The sequence below is a fragment of the Salminus brasiliensis genome, chromosome 4, assembly GCF_030463535.1.
Source record: "Salminus brasiliensis chromosome 4, fSalBra1.hap2, whole genome shotgun sequence".
NCBI lineage: Eukaryota > Metazoa > Chordata > Actinopteri > Characiformes > Bryconidae > Salminus > Salminus brasiliensis.
This window is the reverse complement of record NC_132881.1, coordinates 30,726,987-30,745,640: the sequence shown is the minus strand read 5'-3', so window position 1 is coordinate 30,745,640 and position 18,654 is coordinate 30,726,987. Positions and strand designations below refer to the sequence as shown.

General features: G+C 41.1%; 2 protein-coding genes across 2 annotated transcripts in view; both read right to left on the bottom strand.

Moving 5' to 3' along the window:
• Positions 1-205: 205 nt before the first annotated feature.
• pcdh15a (protocadherin-related 15a) overlaps positions 206-18,654 on the bottom strand; it is a 285,392-nt gene continuing 266,943 nt past the window's right edge. The window contains exons 34-38 of the mRNA XM_072677969.1: positions 10,261-10,278; positions 9,130-9,169; positions 8,389-8,462; positions 3,979-4,096; positions 206-1,412 (exon numbers count right to left, since the gene is read on the bottom strand). Coding sequence (XP_072534070.1) covers positions 807-1,412; positions 3,979-4,096; positions 8,389-8,462; positions 9,130-9,169; positions 10,261-10,278 — 856 coding nt within the window. The 3' untranslated portion in view covers positions 206-806. The remainder of the gene's footprint in view (positions 1,413-3,978; positions 4,097-8,388; positions 8,463-9,129; positions 9,170-10,260; positions 10,279-18,654) is intronic.
• LOC140553921 (protocadherin-15-like) lies at positions 16,715-17,929 on the bottom strand. Its single transcript, XM_072676710.1, has one exon. The coding sequence runs from the start codon at positions 17,927-17,929 to the stop codon at positions 16,715-16,717; it is 1,215 nt and encodes a 404-aa protein (XP_072532811.1).

Sequence of the window (18,654 nt, the reverse complement as noted above, 5' to 3'; positions counted from 1 at the left end):
GATCAATGACATCATGCACAATTGTAAATCTTAACCAAAAATAAGCGTATTTCCAATTTATTAACAAATACGTCTTCATTACATGGTTACTGTTCTAATAATAATAATACTAAAGAACTTTCACTTCAGAGAAGAGAACATGATAAATGTGTATACAAGATAATTTACTTTGATTTAATTCTCAATAAAGAATCAAAAATGCTTTGTATGCAACATATGCAATTGACGTTATGAAAATACATGTTTATATTGTATATATAACTCTATGTATTTTTTTTTCATTTTTCAAAATATTAGGGCTATTACAGCCATTTACATCATCAGGGTGTAAAAAAACATCCATCCAAAACACATCAGGAACAAATATACCATGAGGATGCCAGTTTGTACTCTTCACTCACAGAAAAAGGGTTATCTGTCAGACTGGACTCAAATTGTATACAAACTCTTCAAACAAAGGCGTAAAAACTGCCTAAAACAGTCAGCTACATGTTTTGAACATTTGTTGCTTTAAAAAAAAATGATATAATAAATGAAGCTCTTGAAATGTAAAGCCAACTATCTGCTTTCAACCAATGCATCCCATGAGAACTAACAGCCCTGTCACCCACAGCAATTGACTTGACACCAAAATATCAAGTGTAATTCAATACAATCATATCCTTGTGGAGAAAAAAAAAACATCCAAAAGTATAATCACAATTCTTGGTCAGCCGTGGTGACTGGTGCATATAAATAGGAAAATTGATTTTTTTGCACTTTGAAAACATTGAGAACACAACCGAAGAATAAAACAATATAAGACATCAGAGTTTTGTCATTGGTATATGAAGGTTGTTCCAAGGGCCCATCCACAGCTCCTCCTCATCTGACAGTGTGTGGTCACTCGGAGACTCAAAAGTCTCTTTGATCTCCTCTTTGTCCACAGATGACTCCAGCTCCTGCCCACAGCGTCCACGGTCTTGGTCCAAGTGGGCCTTAACAATGCTGGACTTTGGCCCTATTCTTTCTGGGCCTATTATGCTAGACCCTAAGGACCCACTGGAGGACCTGGTGTTGAGGTTGCTGTCAGCCACAGATGAAAGCATTGCAGTGGATCCTACAGTAGGTCCATTGTCCGCTGTACTGTTTAAAGGTAAGTGCTCCTCATGTGTAACTCCTAGCTTTTCTAGTTTCTTAAACTGTTTGCCTAGTCTCCCGGGTGAGCCAAGTTTTAAGTTGTTAAGATACAGTGGCCGTCGGGTTCTGATGATTGTGCCATTGTGCGCCAGGTACACCGATCCATTGATGTTGCTGTGACTGTTGACATTAGGCAGGCGGTTCTGCTGGACGTCTGGGCCACTGTCCTCTCCTGTAGTTGTGGACTCCCCTTCCCCTTCCACCACTAATTTAATCCGCTTCTTTCTGCCAGCCTGAGAGACAGTGGAGAGATACAGAAAGTGAGACCATTAACCAGTCACAGTTCTAACTGCAGAGTTAGCAGTTAGTCAAAAGCAATACTGACTCTTAGAAATGAAGAGGATAGAGGAAAAAGGAGGAAATGCTAGAATGTTTTAGCACAACCAGTTTGTGCTAAATTAAAGAAACACGTCAAAATAAAGACTTTTATTCTGAAAAGAGAAAATGTATAATTTCACACCAGAAATGGACAGAGAAGGGTAAACACTGTCTTCATGCTCATGCAGTTGTGGCAGTAGTTCACCCAAAAGTACATTATAACTAGAGGAAGAACTGAGATGCTGGGACAGAAGAAAGGAAATCACTGCACTTCAGAGCACCCGCAAGTTCAACCCAGTCTTACTTCATAATCTGCATTTTTCCCTCTGCTTCCTTTCTTAGAAAGCTGTGGAGCTTCCTGATTCTGATTCTACATCTGAAGTTGCTGTAGCCCCTGAGACTGAGCCACTGCCAGATGTTAAGGCATCTTCATCCACCTCAGTGATGGGTGAGAGTCCTCCAAATGCCTCTTCTGAGTTGTCGGTCATGCTGTTTTCTGTGCCATAAGGTGTTCCTGCATATGGGCTTGGCTCTTCTCCACTTCCAGAAGCTGAGGCACTTGACCTTTTAGACACTGCTCCATCACTCAGCTCACCTGAAGATTCTCTGCTTTCTTCTGTAGCCTCATCTTCATCCTCCTCCTCCTCTTCTTCTTCTTCTTCTGTTTCCTCCAGCTCTTCCTCACTCTCCTCCTCTATTGTGTCCTGAGAAGAACGCGTGATGACAGATTTGCGAGAGCGGCGGCTTCCCCCTGCCGATCTTGAGCTGGTGGAACTTCTCTCGCTGCCACTCATTGAGACGGCATCTGATCCTGCATCTTCTGAGCCAGATGTTTCCTCAGATCCACTCTGTACAGAGCTTCGCGATCCCATCTCACTGCTGCCCATACTTCCAGACATGGACTTTTGTGAGGACCTCAGAGAAGACCGAGCTGATGATGCTTGGGAGCCCGCAGAGCTCCCATCCGAGCCACTTGCTTGCTCGCTCTCTGAGGCACTACCGCTGGATCTGGCAGTACCCGAGGCACTGCCACTAGCACTGCTCCGCATGCTTGATCTGTCTGAAGATCCTTTACTGGCTTCAGTACGTGATGACTTCATGGACGAGCGAGCAGAGGACGCCTCGGATCCAGATGCGGAAGCTTCTTTAGATTCAGAACTTTTCTCTTCATCTTCCTCAGATTCTTCCTCAGAATCTTTTTCAGTGGCAGAGCTCTTCTCTGCACTGGATTCCTCCTCAGTTCCTGATTTTTCTGTTCCGGACGCCTTTTCTGACTCCTCCTCTGACTCCTCTTCTGAGCCTGACTCCTTCTCAGTCCCTGATGCTTTCTCTGACTCTGACTCTTTCTCGGTTCCAGACTTCTCTGTCTCTGACTTTGATTTGCTTTCTTCGTCGGATTCCTCTGGTTCCTCTGGCTCCGACTCTGAGTCGACTGTGCTTTCATTAGCATCATCTCTGTCCAGATCGACCTTTAGGTAATCTTTATCATCAGTGGAAGCTGCAACACTACTCCTTTCTGATGATTCATCCTCTTCTGACCCCTTCTTCCTGCTCTCTGCTTCAGAACCACTACCGCTAGCTTCAGGCTCACTGACACTGATGGACACCTTGGATTTTCTCTCGTCCCTCTCAGATTCAGCTGCCGATTCATCCTTCTCACTGGCAGAGCTTCGGCTAATGCTGCTCTGAGACTTCCGTCTGATTTGTAGTTTTCTACCTATGTTGATCCTCTTCAGGACTTTCCCTAGTCGAGCCCTAGGTGAGGACACGGTACCGTCAACAGAGCCAGTTGGGCTTGGTCCCCCTGTCAAGCTCTCTTGACTGCCAATTCGCCGTGCAGATGTCAGCTTGGCGTAGTCTTTGTCTTTCTTGCCCTTCCCAAACATCATTGGGAAGATCTTGGCCTTCTTCCAAGGCGAGGTGTGAACCTGCTCGGCTTTTTTTCCCGCAGCAAGCAGCTTACTGAGTTTCATGACAGATTTCAGCCTCTTTGCAGCTTTGGACTCCTCTGGTTCAGCCTCTGCTTCAATATCAGCAGGAGCATCTGGCTCTGCTGGTTCAATTTCATCCTCAGGAGGAAAGTCCCTGAATCCCACACGCTTACCACGCCCTCTCCCTCGCCCACCTCTCCCTCTGCCCCGACCCTGTTGTGAGACATTTTGCTTTAAAACTTTGCTGTTAAAGATTTCATCATTATAAGAATGAGCTAAATTCATATATGTCCTTTAAAACTTCGTAGAGCACCAGCAAAGTGTCCTTTAGTACTTTTAGTCTATATTGAAGGAGAAACAAAGCTATAATAAAATAGAGTAACCTGGAGATTATTTTATTATTACCATGACACTTTCCACACTGGAAACACAATTAGTCTAATACACGTTATGAAAAATCTATAAAACTGGCATTTACACTGAATTCAATTTGCATTAATCCATTATCTTACCTCTCTGACCTACCAGTAATCAAAATGTGCAATATTACCTCTGGGCCATAGGGACTGTAGTAATAGCCATCATCCTCCATGATAGCTTCTCCATATTCATCGTACATGGGAGATATCAACCTCCTGCGACTCCCATATGGAGGATATGCATCATACCTTTAACAAGGAACACCAGAGCACAGTAAGAGACAATACAGACATTGAAAATCATGACTGTGACTGATTGGAATTGCAATATATATTTATACAGACATTAAAGTGATAGCTAGATCATTTGATTTTTGACTTTGGGTACTCCTGAAAAAAAAAAATTGAGGTCAACCCAGTTCTCTTCCTGTGCATTTGCACTTCGTCTGCGTTTGTGAGGTCACCCCTGGCAACAGACAGAGACATGTGATCCAGGGCTTAAAAGCTTAACTCCCATTAAAGACACTTCTGCTCTCTAAATAGCCATGAATCCTGGCTAGTCTGGGTCACTGTAAAAGCTCACAGATATATAATCTGACAAAGGTGCATCTTTTATTTTTATTCAAAAGCACAATGAAGCCAGTTTAGTTCTTGTTTAACAGCACATGGTCCTTTAGCCTGCAAGAATCCTTTAGTTAAATTATTTACTTTGCATGTTCTTTTCACACTTTTTAATGTCACTTTAAATATAATTTTGCAGTGAAGATAAAAAAAACATGCACAACACTCTTCAAAGTTACACTAATGTCTTTCTATGTTGTTAAAGAATGAGTGTAAATGAGTGTCTTGAAATTGTTCATAATCATGCTTTTGCATATAGTGGACTTCTAATGGTAAGTTAACAGAACAAAAATCTTTTTAAATAACTTTTTTCATTTTTTTTGTAATTTTGCTCAATTATTAATAAATATCTGCAAAAAAGAAGTTGAAAATAAAACGAAAGCATTTTAAAAACAATTTCATAATGAATATCCTCAATGTGTACTTCTGAAGTATAAACCTACGTTATATCGCTACTGTCCAATAAGAGAGATGAATCTTCCTTTTTGTTATTTGTTTTCTCCATGCTTTGAATGCTATAGCTGCTCTAAATATACCTATAAAATGCACTAAATTACTTGGAATTACTATTATTTTACATAAACATCCATTTACGGTTATTTATTTTGGCTTTCTCTTGTAAAGTCATCATTTTAGAGAGACACGTTTTTATTTGACAGTGATGATATGTATTTAAAATGAGTAAGCTTTGCTTTTGAGTTCCTCGTCAACACCACAAAAATGTAAACAAAATGTGTGAAATGTTTTTAGATTTACTTTGGCTTTGCTAATGTTTAAAGTTTTGCAGCAGTACAAGTTGCTGGAGTAAACTACACCATAAAGTACATTAAAATCAACACCTGTGTACAAGGGTACTGAGGTTAAAGTGTCTTGTTTGTCGTGTATCAGATGCCAACTGTGCCACTTTATTGCAGAAATCTAGCATCAGTGATACTAATTACGTCAGGTAACAGAGGAAGCTAAAGGCAGACTGAGTGCAGTGCGAGGTGCGGTGCGAAGCGGGCTAGTCGATTCCCAGGTTTTGAAATGCCTGCTAGCGAGGTAGGCTCAGATCCTAATGAATCCGCCTGGCTTAACTGAGGAAAGATGTGGGATGCTGATGGTGCTTTAAGCCTTTCATCTTGTCAAAGTATCCACGTCTCCCCCTGAGCGGCCGACGCTAAACCTTAAACATGCAGTTCAGCACACAACATTTGCTCAGCATCTGTTCTTATGGCGACGCTGCCCAGTTCTTTCTGTTCACCATATGGGCTAGTAGAAGTGCCACAGCTAGTTGAATGCCCACTCATCTCTGTCTGCCACCTTCTTGCTATGTTTGTACGTCACAAGATGCTCTTTTCTTGTGTTTTCTCAGAGAACTGTTCTCAGCTTTTAAATTGTTAGCCAAGTCAGTCTCTGTGTTTGTCGCTCTCATTCTCTCTCTGAGGGACGGATCTCATCATGGGCTCAGGTGCCTTGTTCAAGCCTGTGTAATTGAAGACATTTGGAGGGAGGGAAGAGAGTAAACATAAAGGATGAGGGTTGAAAATAGATAGGAAAGAATAGAGGGAGCAGAAGTGTAATGCAGAAACGCTGCTCCACCAGTTAGGATTAGCCTGTACATTGGGTACTTTGACTGTGTAGACTACTTTAAAAGGACAGCTTCAGCAAAAATGTTAATCTTGCAAAAATTACAAACACTGAGGCAAAACTGGAGGAATGAAGCACAGATTGAAGTTCATTTATCAGTTTAGCGTGTGCTGTTGGATGTGCCTGTTTTTGGAGTAACATGAGAGATGATGTTAGTGTACTCAGTATGCTCTGCGGCACAGTTAGAGAACATAGTGATATGTACTGATCATTTTTCAGCTACAAAGAGGATGGCCCTCAAACATGTCCTCTTATTGATCACACCCTGAGCTGCTGTATCTGTGACTAAATTACAAATAGGGCTGCTGCAATTACTTGTTCGTTTGAACATTATTCAAATTTTTCTATTTTTCAGACTTTAGCTTTTCAGGTCTCTAAAATGCTTCATGTTCAACGGACAAACACTTTTCCTCATTACCACTTCATAACTGCTCCATGAAGTCGTGTCTGCCACCTGTCCGGACAGCTCCATTCAGAGCTATAGTTTTTAAAGAAAACTGGAGCTGCCGCACAGAAACAGACTTCTAAAAGTTTCTGAAGACCCAAGGAATCAAAGAGAATTACAGCAGCACCTCCGCCATGCACCACCAAAGCACGTATGTCCGTCCACAATTTGGTCACTTTTGCCTCGCATCCACAGCAGGTATGAACTGACCTTTAATAACAGTGGTAGGGAAGCTGTTTATGTAACTGCTAAATGCACTCATTATTAAAGCGATACATTGGTCTGCCTGCTACCTTAGAATTTCTAATGAATACGTGACTAAGAGAAAATGTTAAGGCTTTTATGTTGATTGACGGAGCCATTGTGTGTGTTTGAGCACTTTAGGCTTGACTGGATATAAACCATATCTAATTACTCTGGTCCATTACTCTAGGCCATTATTTTAAGCACATTTCTTTGTCTAGGGAATGACATAAATACATCACATAGACTTTAATAAGGACTATAAATACCCCACTGCACTGCTGACTGTTGCTGAAGTTTTTGTTTAAGTCTACAGTTTTGCACTTATTATGTTTACCTTTATGTACAGTTTTGTAAAAGTAGTCAAAGTCATATTTACATATACAGTGGCTGCCCTAATTACAAATGATTAAAAGTTAACTTGTCTGTCTCCCTCTGCTCAGAGCAGCAGTCTTGACAGAGGCATAAACAATATAATACAGCACTAAGGAGCAGTATTTTGCTACATTGCAGTAGCTGTACATTCAATATCATTTGCGTAATGTAAACAAGCCCTGATTTACATATTAAGAGGGATGGATTAAGGGTAGTCTAAGTTTTTTGTATTATGGCAATTTGTAAATGTGGGTACAGTAAGATGTGGTACCTAGCAAGACATTTTATACTTGAAGGGGCACAGGACTTCTCTTACTAAAGAAAACACACTTTTTAGGAAATAAAGAACACCAAACATCTCGATGATGATCAGCTACATTTAGCCTTTTGCTAAACCACCCCTTTAATCCAATTTTTTCATCTTTAAAAGCCAAAGGAAGACAAATGGATCCTCTAGCAATGGGGCCACACAGCTACAGTCTCACAGCAGTGATTCAATGTACCAGTTCCGATTTCAGTGGAAGTGCCACGTCGTTCCCAGAAGTCAAAATGTGGAAAAGTTCGCATGGATTAAAATGAATAGTCTTCTCGAATTGCTGAACTGTAGCCAACCTTCAACTGTGACCTATAACAAGCATTTTCATTTCGGTACAAAGCAGTCTAGGGAGCGCTGGGTCATTACAAACCACAATTTCTCTCCCTCATGGTGGCAGAGCAGACATCAACAACTGTAGGTAATTAGTTGGCAGGGCTGTCACTACCATAGCTGCTCACTGCCCCCCTTGGCTTTGCAGCAGCTGGTGATGCAGAGAGCACTGCTCAAGAGGCTACACTTGCTTAATGCACAGCAAGGCGAACCAGAATTAGGAGTTAATGGACTACACTTCCATATGTAGCCTAGATTTAATGATGGGAATTTTACTGTCCCTGTGCCAAGCCCACAATCTCTGGTGACTAGCTTTGATGATCACACACCTGCACAAAATTCCACAGAGGGCTTTTGAAGACCACGACTCTTCCAGAAATTTCACTCATCTTGCAATTCTCCTTCTACACCAGAATAAGGTTACTTAATAAAGGTCATTTATGAACCTCCTGAGAGTCCTCAAATTCTTGTTGCGCACTGGTTTGTATATTGACAATCTGGACACCATAAAGCACACCAGTGAAAAACTGCATAAGCACACACCCTAAACAAAAACAGAGCCACGTTACAATAATTGCTTACCCTTGATCATAGTTATAGTAGTCTTGTGCATAGTAGTCTTGCCCAGGATCAATACCCGATTCCATGGAGAGTGCCTAAGGAAGGAAGGAAAGCAAACATCAACCCCAAATTCCAACAGTGAGACAAATGAATGACTCGGGAATGGAGCGGGAAATGAATACATAATGAACATGATACAAAATGACACACTAACATTTAGAAGAAGAGGATCACTGTTTTTAAACAATATAAAAACAACTGTGTTGCAGATAGATTACTTAGAGTTTATGGATATATATACGAAATCTATAAATGTGTCAAAAATTATGTATAAAATAGCCAAAAATGTATTTTGCTTAACCCTCTAGGCTGGTAGCTTATCGAGAAAGTGCTATAAAATGAGCTGTAGTGCATGATTTATCATTAAACCCAAAACCATTTAATAAATAAGGTATAATAAAGCATCTAATTTTTAGTGCTTACACAGTACAGGCTGCTAAAGAAAGAAAATTGACTTACAAATATTTCCAAACGTTTGTAATATGTAATATAATTATTACCTGTATACTATGAATCATTAAGTCTTTAAGTATGAACTAAATGAGGAGACTAAAGAGGGCCTTTTCATAATGCTGTTTTGACATGCAGTCAGCTGGTTTACAACCTAGCTGTTGTGCAGCAGCTACCCACAGAACGGAATATGAGGACGAGGAGCACATGGAGGACAGTTCACATACAGCAAGAGGAAAATAAAGACTCTACCTCGGGCCTGAGCAAAGACGGCCTCAGCAGCTGCTGTTGCAAGCAGCGAAAGACGGGGAGGCAGAGAAGGGATAGATAAAGAGAAAAAGAGGGATAAAGGGAAGGACAAAGAAAAAAGAATGACAAGATCAAGAGAGGACGTGAGAAGACGTAAGACGATTGTAAACATGGACAGAACATCGGGAGAGACGAGACTAAGAGGGAGGAGCATATGGATTAACCCTTGGAAGTCTAGAGTTGCTAATGTCATGTTGATATATTAAAATGTAAATACAACTTATAATCGCTGGTCTAATTCTACAGTCTGAATTAAGAATTTTATCCCCACTTGCTTTGATGTCAACAAATTACACATCGCAAAAACATTTCTGCCTGTATGCAGTGAACCTGGGGCAGCTAAACCAAACCTCCTAATGTTGCATTTGTTTGAACCTGTATGAATGATACATTTACACACATTTAGCATCTATAACATCAGCAGAATTTGATCAGGATTCCGAAATATGTTGCAATAACTGCAGTGGCTTCTAAGGGTTAAGATGTGACAGAAAATGAATAACAGAAAGGGGTGGGATAACCAAAGCAGGTTAAAGATTAAAATAAGGTGGCACAGTGGGATAGAGGGGAAAGCAAGTCAGGGAAAAGCTCCTGCAGGGAAATGAAGAACAGCACAGTGGAGCGGAGAATCTACTTGCTTAATAAGTTGACATTAGAAAAGCATAAATGTTAAAGTTGAATGAGGAGGAAAAGGTCAAGTCTGGCAGAAGTATGCAGAGTTTAAGAGCTGACTCAAGCACTGACATAATGTCTTCATACATCTCTTTCCTTTACCTTTCTCAGGGAAATAATGTAAGGCATGGAAGCTGTCACTTGGCAGAGATTAGATAAGACTTTTCAATAAAAACACTGCCCTCACATCTCTACTAGAGTGCAAAAATGGAGGTAATGGGAGGCTTTGCTATCTCTCCCTCCATCTCATTGAGATTCCACTCTAATTCTCCCTCAGGCGCTATTGGCAGATTAGAGTGATGAGGAACAAGGAGCTTTCCTACCTTACATGAATAAATATGAGCAGTCCCCAAATAAATAAAGCATTTCACACCAGTTAACAAGTAGAAAAAAGGACATACCTCTCTGCCATATCCACGCCTGGCATGTGATGGGGAGGGAAAAATGAACATCATTAAATAGGAGTTCACATTGTGTTGTTCGGTCAAATGATGCCACTGTTGTTTTTATAACTTACTGTGCTCTTACTGTATGTGCTTATTCAGCTATATAGGGTTTTTTTTGTCTCTGACTATTTCAATTCTCACTATTCACCATTATTACAGTGTCACAAAAGATACAGACTATGGAAATAGAGTTGGTGAAGTGATGTTGGAAGCCATTTACACAGAGAATGCACCTGGAGTAGGCGCACATGAGGTGCTGACACAAGCAGTTTACCACCAAGCAACACCTTGGGGTCCGTTTATCTCCCCCTGTTATGAATAACTTATATACACACAAAGCTACATGTGCACACACACACACACACACACACACACACACAGAAAGTCATGTATCATTACTATCATGCAAAAACACTCTTTTCAAATCTCCAAAACAGCTCATTTAAAGGAGGAGAAAACCCTAACTTTCACTGGACGCCAGTGTAAGAAAAATATTGCAAGTCATTTTGCAGCATTTTTCATACAATATAAAAAACTTTTTGCATGACAGTGGCTACTCATTTCTCTAAACCTACTATGATCTAACATTAAAAAGCAGCATCATGTGAGAACTGGTATACGATTTGATACGATCTGTACACACACATGCATTTTTGAAAGTGAAAGAAGCATGTGCATTATTACAGGATTTTTCTCAAATATGACTCAGGTTACTCAGTTCCACGATTTTGAAGCTGCAATTCGAAGGTACAACTGCTACATAATGCTGCTTTAAGTGTCTAAGTTTACGTTTTTTGCCTAGTAACCAAAAATTTATAAATAAATACATAAAAATAATTTATATATATATATATATATTAATAATAGCAAAGGAGTCCAAAAGAATATTAAGTGCTAAAGGCACTGGTCATAAAGGGGTTGAATAATCCTGAGACTGAAGTTGTCATTAAAAGTGTCATTTTGTGTTGAATATGGAGAAAGCACTTTTTATATTAGTTGTGTTAAGCTATTTAAATTGGTCTTGTTTGGTTGGTTAATTGCAAACAGCCTAAAGTTTGTACATTTTTGCTAATAAACCCAATGTGCATTTTGTGTTGAATGGTTTTGATAGCAACTGTAAGTGCAGAGGTGCCAATGTTCCTGAACTGTGCAAGTGATGTGTGTTTGATGTTATGTGTACTTGTGCAAATGGGGTGTTTTTATTGTTATTCGTACCCCCTCACCCACATACATGCAGTGCTGCTCACTCACACACACAGTAACACACTGTCACTAGGCCAGCAGTAGTCAGATAATGTGGATGAGAGGCAGTAGGTGGTGGAGTAGAGTGGAGTGGTGCTAACTAATGCAGTGCTAAAAGACCACCGTGTTCTCACCGTGCAGAGTCCAGCTCCTCTCTTCTGCCTCAACCAGAACTCAAGCATAGTGATATCAGTGAAAACCTTGAAGTGGAGCAGAGACAACGTCCTGTACTTTCTTTGACACTGTCTTCCAGGTCAATAATGCATTTAGTTTGACTTTAGTTCAACTTTAGTTCAACTTTTTTACTTTGATGAAGCTAAACATGTTTTTATGTTAAGAAACCCTAGCATGTTGTTGCAGGACAGAAAATAAAGATGTCCTTTTAGTCCTACACACAGAATCTGCTGATGCTGTCAGAAACATATTTTGCTTACTCTCAAACCACAATGACTAGCCTGAATAAATTGGGTCCTTTGTCTTCAGTTTGTCCCCAGGCATGTCGTTATCCTCTAGTGTTTTGGCTGTGATTGCATGCAAACCAATGCAGTGCACATATTCACATAAATGTGCTGTGTCTCTAGTGTTTGTTTGCGTGATCTAATATTACAGTGGCCGAAACAAGAGAGGAAAAATTCCAAAGTTCCCCACGGCCTTAATTTACAAAAAGTCTCTCTCTCTCTCTTTCTCAACCGCTCTCAACCTCTCTCACACCACAACAAAGGTGAATCATATTAGAGAAAACAATACCATATTGTATGTACACTATATGTCCAAATGTTTGTGGACACCCCTTCTACCGATTGCCTTCGGCTACTTTACGTTGCTCAAACAGCTGACACAGGTGTACAAATGTGCACACACAGCTTGTCTAGTCCCTGTCGAGAAATTCAGCCAATAGAATAGGACTCTCTGGAGCAAGTAAACAACATGAACCTATTGGCACCATGCATAATGCCATACGTGGGCTAGAGGAACTGTGCTCTCTGGAATGATGGTGATCTGTCCAGTACTTTTGGGATGAGTTGTGGATCATCCAACATCCTGACCTCACTAACACTCTTGTCGCTGAATTCAATCAAATCATCATAGCAATGCTCCCAAAACTAGTAGAATGTCTTCCCTGGGTAGTAGAGACAGTTACTCCAACAAAAACAGGATAATTTTTTATTAATACCCTTGATTTAGGAAAAAACAATAAATCCCATTACTTTTGTCTATATAGTGTACAATAACTTCAGTGCTACAGTAGCTCTTCTGTGGGAATAGATCAAATGGTCTAGCCTCACCACACACTAAAACTGAACCATGGGCTGTCATGACCCTGGTGCCAGTTCACCCGTTCTCTTTTTTTGGAGCACTTTAGGTAGGTACTAACCACAACATAACAGAAACACACCACAATACCTGCTGTTTTGGAGATGCTCTGAGACGGTCATCTAGCAATCACAATTTGGGCCTTGTCAAATTCGTTCAGATCCTTACCATTATCCAAAAAATCAACTTCAAGACCTGACTGCTGTCGTTACACTGCAACTAAATAATCTATGCTACTTTCTTTATTTTATCTAAGTGGTTTTAATGTTATTGCTGGTATGTATCTGCCTAGTCAGTCTACAGTGGTTCTAAATGAGGCATACTGCTGGGCAGCCAGTCTGATATTGTTTACATATATATAATGTGTCCTATAGGCACTGTAGCAAAAGCAACCTGGGCTGGGTTTTCCAAATGTAGCACCTCAGCTCAAAGAGGAGTCCTAAAGGGTCAAGCAAACAGCACACTGCACACTCTTTAGACCAGTTAGCATAGTCTTGACACTAGTTTTCATCTGAGAAACCCTATTTAGTCCAAAGGACTGTTTAAGTCAAGAAAAACATGGTCATCGAACGTAAATGACTGTGAATCTTGTGCAAAAGATATGAGCAACATCCTGAGCGTGGGCCTGTTTGTTTGTAGGAGTATGAAGGTGATATTAATAGAAAAAGAGTGGATGGAGGAGATGTAGGAGGAGAAGCAAAAGGGCAGTAATGCAGATGGAGAGACAGGTGGAGCTGGAGAGAGAAAACGAACAGGGGAGTGAACAGGAGTGGTGTCAGAGGCGGCGGGATCAATCGGCTAATTAGCTCTGTCCCCGGTGCATGCAGACATCACAGCCTCTCTTTCCTCCTGCTGAGCAGATCTGATCACGCATACAAAGTGACAAGTCCCTGTGGAGTTCACCCTCCAATAACCTTTCACACACCCATATATATCCTCCATACACACACTCTCTCACGCATAGCCTAATCACACCTAGCTCTCTGCAGTCCTCTTTGCATTACAACATGTGTTATAATACACAACAAATGCTGGAATATCTGAATTTCTGCTGCACAGATCTGCAGATGTGGTCGCAAAAAAATCAATAATAAAAAAATTGTCATTAACTGTCATTAAAAGCTAATGTCAGTTAACGTAACCTATTAAAAAAAATACTCCAATATTTTTCAGCATACCACACGCCAGTAGGCTGCATCTGTATGCTACAGACGATTCCCAGGGAACGTTATTTGAACGTGTCTCCCTGCACTTGAAAGGAACAGAAAACCTATTTCCTGCAAACATACTTCTAGGTGAGTCCGAGGGGAAGCTCTGAATTATGTGAATAAACATTCATGCCCATGTTTTTGTTGCGGAATTATGGAATGATAACACCCTCACATATCTCAATTTGATGGACCCGCACTCTACCTATTTTCTTGTGTAATGTTTGTTGTCTCAGTAACTGCTGTGTTCACATAAGCTGACTGTGAAATACCTTAAATGTCATAGCATGCTACATGTCTTTGCACCTTTGTCCTCATCACATACTTTCAGTACTGTTCTGTTTATTGTATATAGTGTGCCTGCTGTCCTTCGTATGTAGCGTATTTATTGTATTGTTTCTTGCTTTACGTTTTGCACATTGCACTTTATATAGTTTTTTGAAATGTTGTGTTGCTCTATGTTGCAACACAGTCCTGGAGGAGTGTAACTGCACTTCACTGTGTACCTGTACAATGTTGGAGGCTTCTGGACTTGATAGTCTATAGATACAGCTGTAATAAAAGTCACACAGTTTAAAGCCCATTTCACAGCAGACGTGGTAAACGCTTTGTACTGCATTGCAAGCAATGCGCTCCTATATTAGTCAATAAAGTATTTTGCATCAAACGGGCACACCACAGTTTTGGTTCCATTTTTGATGCATGTCGTGCGTATCAGCCTAGTGGTTTATAGGCAGAAAGAGCACGAAAAGCATTATCTACACTATTATATATGTGGTATTCTTAATAAATGTATCATCTAGGTCAATAAACATCTCAATAAGGTATTTCTTAAGATTCCACAACAACAAGCTTATTGCTTTTTGATACTGTAAACAAAACAGTTGGCTAACAAAGCATGCAGGTAGCAGTGAGGCTAATTTAAAAAGGGAATGTGCATAAAGTTTACTAAATCAACGAATAATAAAGACATTTGTAGCTTGTAATCCCATCAAGGGGAAACTGCTTGCCCCTTGAGACATGTGTGTGTGTGTGTCATATCCAGTGTGAAATGACAAGCGTTGCAGAAGTGTTCTGGCGCACCACGCATGCCGATCCACATCTGATGTAAAAAGGGCTTAAGAGGTTAATTGACGTTTCAAAAAAAGTTCTGCATGATCTATTACCTTGCTGTTATTCAAATTATATAGACTAGAATACCCCCTTGAATATTCACAAAATGAATGTCTCCTTAATGTGTTCTAACCTTATCTACGAGTGTCTGTAGAAATGCTTCATAGGTATTCAGTTCAATGTATATCAATTCACCAGTGCAATAACAATGGTAATACATTCACCAATACATCATGTTCAGTCTGAAGTTGCATATTACTTGTCTGTGATACATGCCTCATAACACAAATGTACTCCCTGTGTCTCTCCGACAAAAGACTCCTCAAACTCTAAAAGGCCATGAATAACATTACAAAGATTGTAATATTATTCATGATTTCAGCTTCAGCTTTCCTTTTTTTCTACACAAGAAGTCAAATTCAGCCTGATTAGGGTGCATTTCAAACAAATAATCATAGACCCGACTAATAAATCTGGCAAAACACCCAAATCAACTGAACAGATAAGATTGCCTCTGTAAATAAATCATTTAGACTCCACATTTAATAATGTGGTTTGAATAGGTGTCATCAGGCTCATGGGAGGGTGTGTGCAGTAGGAAAAGAAGGGTGCTTTATGGGTACACGGCGAGCTATTCATCCGAAGAAGCCCTGAAAGATTGATTGTGTTCTTGCTGGAGATGAATACAGCTGGCTGGTGGCAGGGCACACTTTTCCTGTCACCAAACCCACTGCCTATTATCTCTATTGTTTGAGCCCAGTGCACTTCTTGACTCCCTTTATTTGTGAAAGGGCAAAAACATCCACGAAAGTGTACAAAAACAGGCCAACCTCAGGAGGTCTGACGCCATTTGACGTCTCTTTAGAGTGGGTTATTGAGTGCGATAACCATGCTGGCGAGGAAAAAGTGCATCACAGAGGCTGTGAAAGAGATTAAGATGAAGGAGATGAATAAGCAGGCAGTGAGTGAACAGAGGCCAAGAGCAAAAGATCTATTTGCTGCTTTTGTCCACTAAAGAGCAATTGAGAAGTAGTGCCCAAGGAGAAAGATGTGAAGTTCAAAAACTCACAGCACAACAAGGACAAGAGGAAACAGACATGCTCACAATGGGCATTTGTTTGCATCTTTATAATGTACCTACATCCAATAGAGCAGTATAATAAATGACATCAGTAATTGACATTATTATAGCCATCACACAGTCACATTGATTTCAATATTGAGTCATATTGAAGGTCAACTGGTCATAACCTCTATTTATCTGCAGCAGCAGCAGGATAGCCATAGAAATGCAATAACCATTATTGAATCTGTCTGTACAACTCTTATTTTTTGAATTACAAGGAGGTAAAATCAGTTCAGGTCACAGAGTAGAAAAAAGCTGAAAATTATAATAGTCATAAAAAATAAGGAAGACATTTAAGAAAGTTGTACAGTTATTAACAGATTAGAAAAGAAGATAAAGGATGGGATGCTCCAGAAAGTTCAGTCAGAAAGAGGTAGTCCTGGATGGGAAAAGACTGTGTGCTGATATCAGTTAGATGACTCTGACTCTGAATCTGCTAAAGAGTCTGAGTATGAGTCCACTTCATTGTTCTCCTCATCAGACTCCGTCTCAGGCTCTGTTATTAACACAACACTGGGTCGTTTTGTCTCTAAACGGACATTTCTGTCTGTGTGGTTGTAGTGGCTGCCAGTCTCATTATGAGAGTATTTAAGAATTCCTCTGAGTTCCCTCCTCGGCCTGTCAGATTCCAAAGGCACAGGGTGGAGTTTGGCTAGAATCTCCCTGACTGGTGATAAGACCAAAGAAGGAACAGGAGGAGGTGGGGTGGAGGTGCGTAGAATGGGGGGAGGGAAAAGGGCATTATGAAAAAGGGGAGGAAAAAAAACAGTAGGCGTGGCTGGAGGAGGGGATGGAGAAAGAGCAGTATCTGTGGTTGGGGAAGAGGAAGGTGAAAAAGCAGAGAGTGGGTCTAGAGGAGGGAGAGAGGAAAGGTCAATGGGTGGCGATGGAGGAGGTGGAGGCGGGGTGTCCGAAGCATCCGGTATAATCTCCAGCCGGACCTCGCAGGGCTCTACCGTGACATAGCTGGAAATGCTAGAGCTGAACTTCCTCAGGACTGGGGGTGTTGGTCGCTGGGTAGGCAGCAGAGGAGGGGTTTCTCCATCACTGCCAGTGATGATGATGCAGGGGGGAACATCCTTTCCCACTGACATGGGACTGTAAGGAGGACTGCTAGTGGCCAGTAGATTGTCCAGGTCCAGTGAAGCGCGAGGTGTCCTCTCAACCAGAGCCTGCTGCTCAAACTGCCTGGCCTGCTCCCTGACCGACAGCTTGGTGCTTCGATCGCTCACAACCACCATATCAACATCAAGCTCCTCCCTGCTGTCCTTAAGCACCACTTTCAGACTCTCCTCTGGCTCTTGCCACTGCGCTGGGTCCCATATGGCCTGGGGCTGGTCATAAATCCCACCTCCTCGAATGCGGGATGGCAAAGACCATGAGAAGTGACTCCTCAAGCTCATAGGGGATGAAGGGTCAATGTCCCGGAAGCTGTCTAGTCGGTGGTTCTTGGTGCTGGTGTCAGGGCTACTGCATATCCCATCCAGGTACAGTGGGTTTTCAGTAGTGAATGGATGCAGATCACACAAGAAGGTGATGTTGCTTTCAGATTTGCGCAGTTTGCTATGCAGCGTGCCATTGATGACACACTGCTTATGTTGAACAACTGTGTCACAAGCCATGGTGTTGAGAGGTCCCTGTCGATCAGCCTCTCCGATTACAGACTTCCTGTGCCTGCTACAGGTAGCAAGATAAGGTGATAAATGAAAAAGGTCTTTGTGTTTAAAGTGTAAGGAAAGGATACAAAGGTGAAAAAGCAGGAAAGAATAATTGAGGGAATTCTATATTTGGATTTCAGAATCCAATCCAAATATCCAATCCAATCCTTCACTCTCAGGGCCTGTACACACCTGTATTTAAGGCCTTATTAACATACGCCTAGCTGAATGCTCTGCTCTGATTATCAGTGTAGCACTAGTATGCCCAGTAACTCTGCGCTGGTGGTAGGAGAGGATTAGTTAACGTCATCATGATGAATTACATCACAGTAAGCTCTTTTTTGCATATCATGGATATTGTCAGCACTTAAAGATCAGTGAACAAGTGAATGTTTCATTTAAGAGAGGTTAAAAAGGTTAATCCGGCTGCTTCAAAGAAGCATAGCTGGTTTCTCCCTGTTGTCAGGATAATGATTCTTGACGATAGTGGGAGTCCATGGTCCTGTTTAATTTGAATTCCTCCCCCAGTCTCCCCTCCATTTGAGTCTCCCCTCTACTTGCTAGTTGACTTGCTTTCTTTGAGTCACATAAGGCCAAGCACTGTACTGCAGCTGTTGCTAACAAAATGTCATTGTGTTACACAGCTCACAGCTCAACCTGTTTGGAGGAGAACATTTACTGCTAATTCT